Source organism: Dendrobium catenatum, unplaced genomic scaffold (genome assembly GCF_001605985.2).
Source record: "Dendrobium catenatum unplaced genomic scaffold, ASM160598v2 fragScaff_scaffold_621, whole genome shotgun sequence".
Taxonomy (NCBI): domain Eukaryota; kingdom Viridiplantae; phylum Streptophyta; class Magnoliopsida; order Asparagales; family Orchidaceae; genus Dendrobium; species Dendrobium catenatum.
Window position 1 is genome coordinate 951,800 of NW_021319083.1, and position 3,337 is coordinate 955,136.

The 3,337-nt window shown below is 34.4% G+C and overlaps 1 protein-coding gene across 1 annotated transcript; it reads right to left on the minus strand.

Moving 5' to 3' along the window:
• Positions 1–718: 718 nt before the first annotated feature.
• Positions 719–2,879, minus strand: LOC114579732. Its single transcript, XM_028695336.1, has 3 exons — positions 2,009–2,879; positions 1,578–1,809; positions 719–830 (listed from the first exon to the last, which is right to left on the minus strand). The coding sequence occupies exons 1-3, from the start codon at positions 2,877–2,879 to the stop codon at positions 719–721; spliced, it is 1,215 nt and encodes a 404-aa protein (XP_028551169.1).
• Positions 2,880–3,337: the final 458 nt, after the last annotated feature.

Here is a 3,337-nt window from a genome sequence, read left to right on the forward strand (position 1 = left end):
CAACAAATAGTGGTCAGAAATTGATCGTCCAGGAATAAATGCTACTTGTTCTTCAGAAATAATTCTAGTGATGCATCCTTTCAATCTATTCATGATCATAGTTTCCACTAACTTATAAGTAGTTTTTTTTTTAGAAAAAGAAAGGGGAAAAAAACCCCAACTAAGTACAAGCTAAAGATTCCCCCTTCAAGATATTAACAAATGAAGGAGGAATCTTATCAAGTAAAATGTCTTCCCGAAAAAAATTGGAAAAAGCACCAAAGTTAGCACAAAGGTCTGCTAACTTATTACAATCTCTTTTCACACAATTAAAAATAACAAAATTAAAACTATCAATCGAAGAAAATTTATACATACCTTTGACTCCTTTCTTTGTATTATTATGTATGAATTTGATAATATTGTCTTTATCACTTTCAATGATTATACCTTTGTATTCATGCATCCGATCTTTGAAGATTTCTTTTATCGAAGCAATAGCAAGAAATTCCAATTGAGTGGTATCCCAATGTCTTTCGGGTCTTCCATAAGCTGCTGTGAGTCTTCCTTTATGGTCCCTTATTACACCTCCTATTCCTCCTTTATAAGAAGGAAATAAAGTTGCGTCTACATTAACCTTTATCCAATCGGGTGGAGGAGGGCACCAACAATATTCAAACAACAAATGCTGATTAGTACCCAACCATCCCGAATTGATGAAGTTAGGAATATTAAAAACTCATAGAAAGCTGTCTGCTTCCGCAGCTATAAACATTGAACTCCTTTCTTTTTTCCCATGAACCAGCTCATTCCTTTCCTTCCATTTAAGGTTGACAGCATTACACAATAAGCTAGACATAAAAGGATTTTGTCTAATCAGCCAATCAAACAACTCCTCCTTATTATCAAATATCGGGATATGAAAGCCGTCGTGTTCAAAATTTTAAAACTTCAACCAGTTTTGAATATCTATAAGTTAGATGACAAATATTTTCTTCTTCGTTACAGCCTCTAGGACAGTATGAACTGGTTTGACGTCTTCTATAAGATAGGAAAGAATAGGTTGGCAGTGCATTATTAAACATTTTCCAGCGGAAATTCTCCACTCTAGAATTCATTTTGGATTTTTTAAGCCAATTCCAAAGTGTCTTATCATAATAAGGAGAGGAATTAATATCAGCTTCCATAAACGTGATAGTTCTACCAGATTCCATGTTAATAAGATCAAATTGATATTCAGCAAGCTCTATTTTAATTTTCATTTGACAGATGAGGCGAACCAGTTCATTACCAAAAAATTTATGAAGTTCTGTCAGATTCCAGTGACTACCAGATACAAAGAAATCCACCGTTAAAGTTCCATTTACTACTTCTAAGGAATTGACAAAATTTGGTCACCTGTTAAGACACTTATCTAAAATCCATGTATCTTCAAATACATCAATTGAATGACCATTAGAAATATCCCATCTCACAATTTTCTGCAAGAATTTGCTTCCATCTTTAATTATCTTCCAAGCTGAAGAATTAGAGGGATTTTTAACACATTCCATGATTAATTTTGAGAAAAATTTAGGAAATCCAAAATAAGAAAGAACCTTTTGAAGAGTTGGCCATCCCATAGAATCATAAGCTGCTCAATGTCTAATTTAATAGACACCAGACCTTTAGAAGCATTAGAGATCCTAAATTTGTGGAAAAGTTCTTGAGCAATCAATACATGGTCTTGAGGAGATCTTCCCTTAACAAAAGTTGCCTGTTCTACAGAGATGATATTCGGAATGATAGCTTTCATTCTATTAAGGATAACCTTTGAAGCAATCTTGTAAACTGTGTTACAAAGGCATATAGGCCTATAATTGTGAGTATATTTTGGGTTACTTGTTTTGGGAATAAGAACTATTAAGGTTATTTTCCAATTATCATCCATAATAGCTGTTTGAAAAAAGGATTTCAAAGCTTCCCAAAATTTAGATTTAATAATAGACCAATAGTTTTTTAATGAAGTAATAAGTTATCCCGTCCTCACCAGGAGAAGTGAATCTCGAAGTTTCACTAATAGCTTTTTTGATTTCATCTATCATGAAGTTGTTGTTTAAAAACCTCTTGTCTTCCTCCTCTAGAAATTGATGAACCTCCGGCCAACCTTCAAGAAAACAATTCAAGTCACGCCATTTTTCTTTAAAAAACTGAATTAACACATCTTCAATTTGCTTTTGCTCCTCCATTATGATACCATTGCTATCTTTAATACAATGGATGAAATTGATATTCTTTCGTGCACTAGCCATAGAGTGGAAAAACTTAGAGTTTTGATCACCTTCCCCTATCCATTTTACTTTAGATCTTTGCCTCCACCATGTATTTAAACAAGCTAAAGTAGCATTAAGCTCATTAATTTTAAATTTCAATAGAACATACTCTTCTTGAAAAAGCCCTCCGTCTTCAGCCTCCTTAATTTGAAGCTTTAATATTTTGTCTTTGAGCAGGTTTTTTAGATAATCCAAATCTTTAAGTTTAGCCTTACTCCAAAAGAATAAGGCTTTAATAGATCTTTTCAGTTTGTAATTGAGAATTTCAGCTGCTGTACCACTGTCCATCCTTTTCCAAGCGTTCTTCACCACTGCATAAGAAGCCGGGTAAGAAGCCCAAACATCCTCAAATTTGAAAGATTTCAAACCTTTAGAAGAGTAGTCAGAAATTTTAAGAAGCATTGGACAATGATCTGAAGCAATCCTGGGGAGATGCTTAACAACTAAATGCTGATTATAATTCACAGAAATAGAATTTTCTAACATCCTGTCTAATCTTTCCATAATTTGATCCGCTCCCTTTTTTTTGTTACTCCAAGTAAGCCTAGGACCAACAAAGCCTAGCTCATGAAGATCATTAGAGGTCATGTAGGATTTCATCTCTTTAGGACCCAAAGAAAATAAAAACCTCCTTCCTCCCTTCTTGTCTTCTTTGGATAAAAGACAATTAAAGTCTCCTCCAATCACCATAGGCCAATCATTGGTGAAATAAGGTTCCAACCCATTCCACCCCGCCCCCCTTTTCCTTAACAATACCATCCGATTTTCTGTTTCTAGTCTTCAAATTAATGGGTCCTAGGCCTTTGAACTGTTTCAAACCTTTCTTCTTCAATGTAGAAGAACTGTCTTCAATAAAACTGGCTCTATCCTTATAAAGACAAGTAACTTCATGCAAACTCTTATGGGTAGCATCTTCTTCCATACAAAGAATTCCAGGAGTGACATTCCCATCCAAAATCTCCCCTCCTTCAGCCAATGTTCCTAAGACTTCAAATTTATTATTGAGAGTAAGAGTTCCTTCAGTCATTACAGCAGCATCCACTTCC

What these genes read in the sequence shown, in the direction of transcription:
- LOC114579732 (XM_028695336.1), bottom strand. Translation starts at nt 2,879, where the DNA reads ATGACCTCTAATGATCTTCATGAGCTAGGCTTTGTTGGTCCTAGGCTT. An exon ending in TTCGAGATTCACTTCTCCTG is followed by an intron (nt 1,810 to 2,008) that starts GTGAGGACGGGA and finishes TTTGTAACACAG; the next exon opens with TTTACAAGATTGCTTCAAAG. An exon ending in GATGGCCAACTCTTCAAAAG is followed by an intron (nt 831 to 1,577) that starts GTTCTTTCTTAT and finishes TTTTATGTCTAG; the next exon opens with CTTATTGTGTAATGCTGTCA.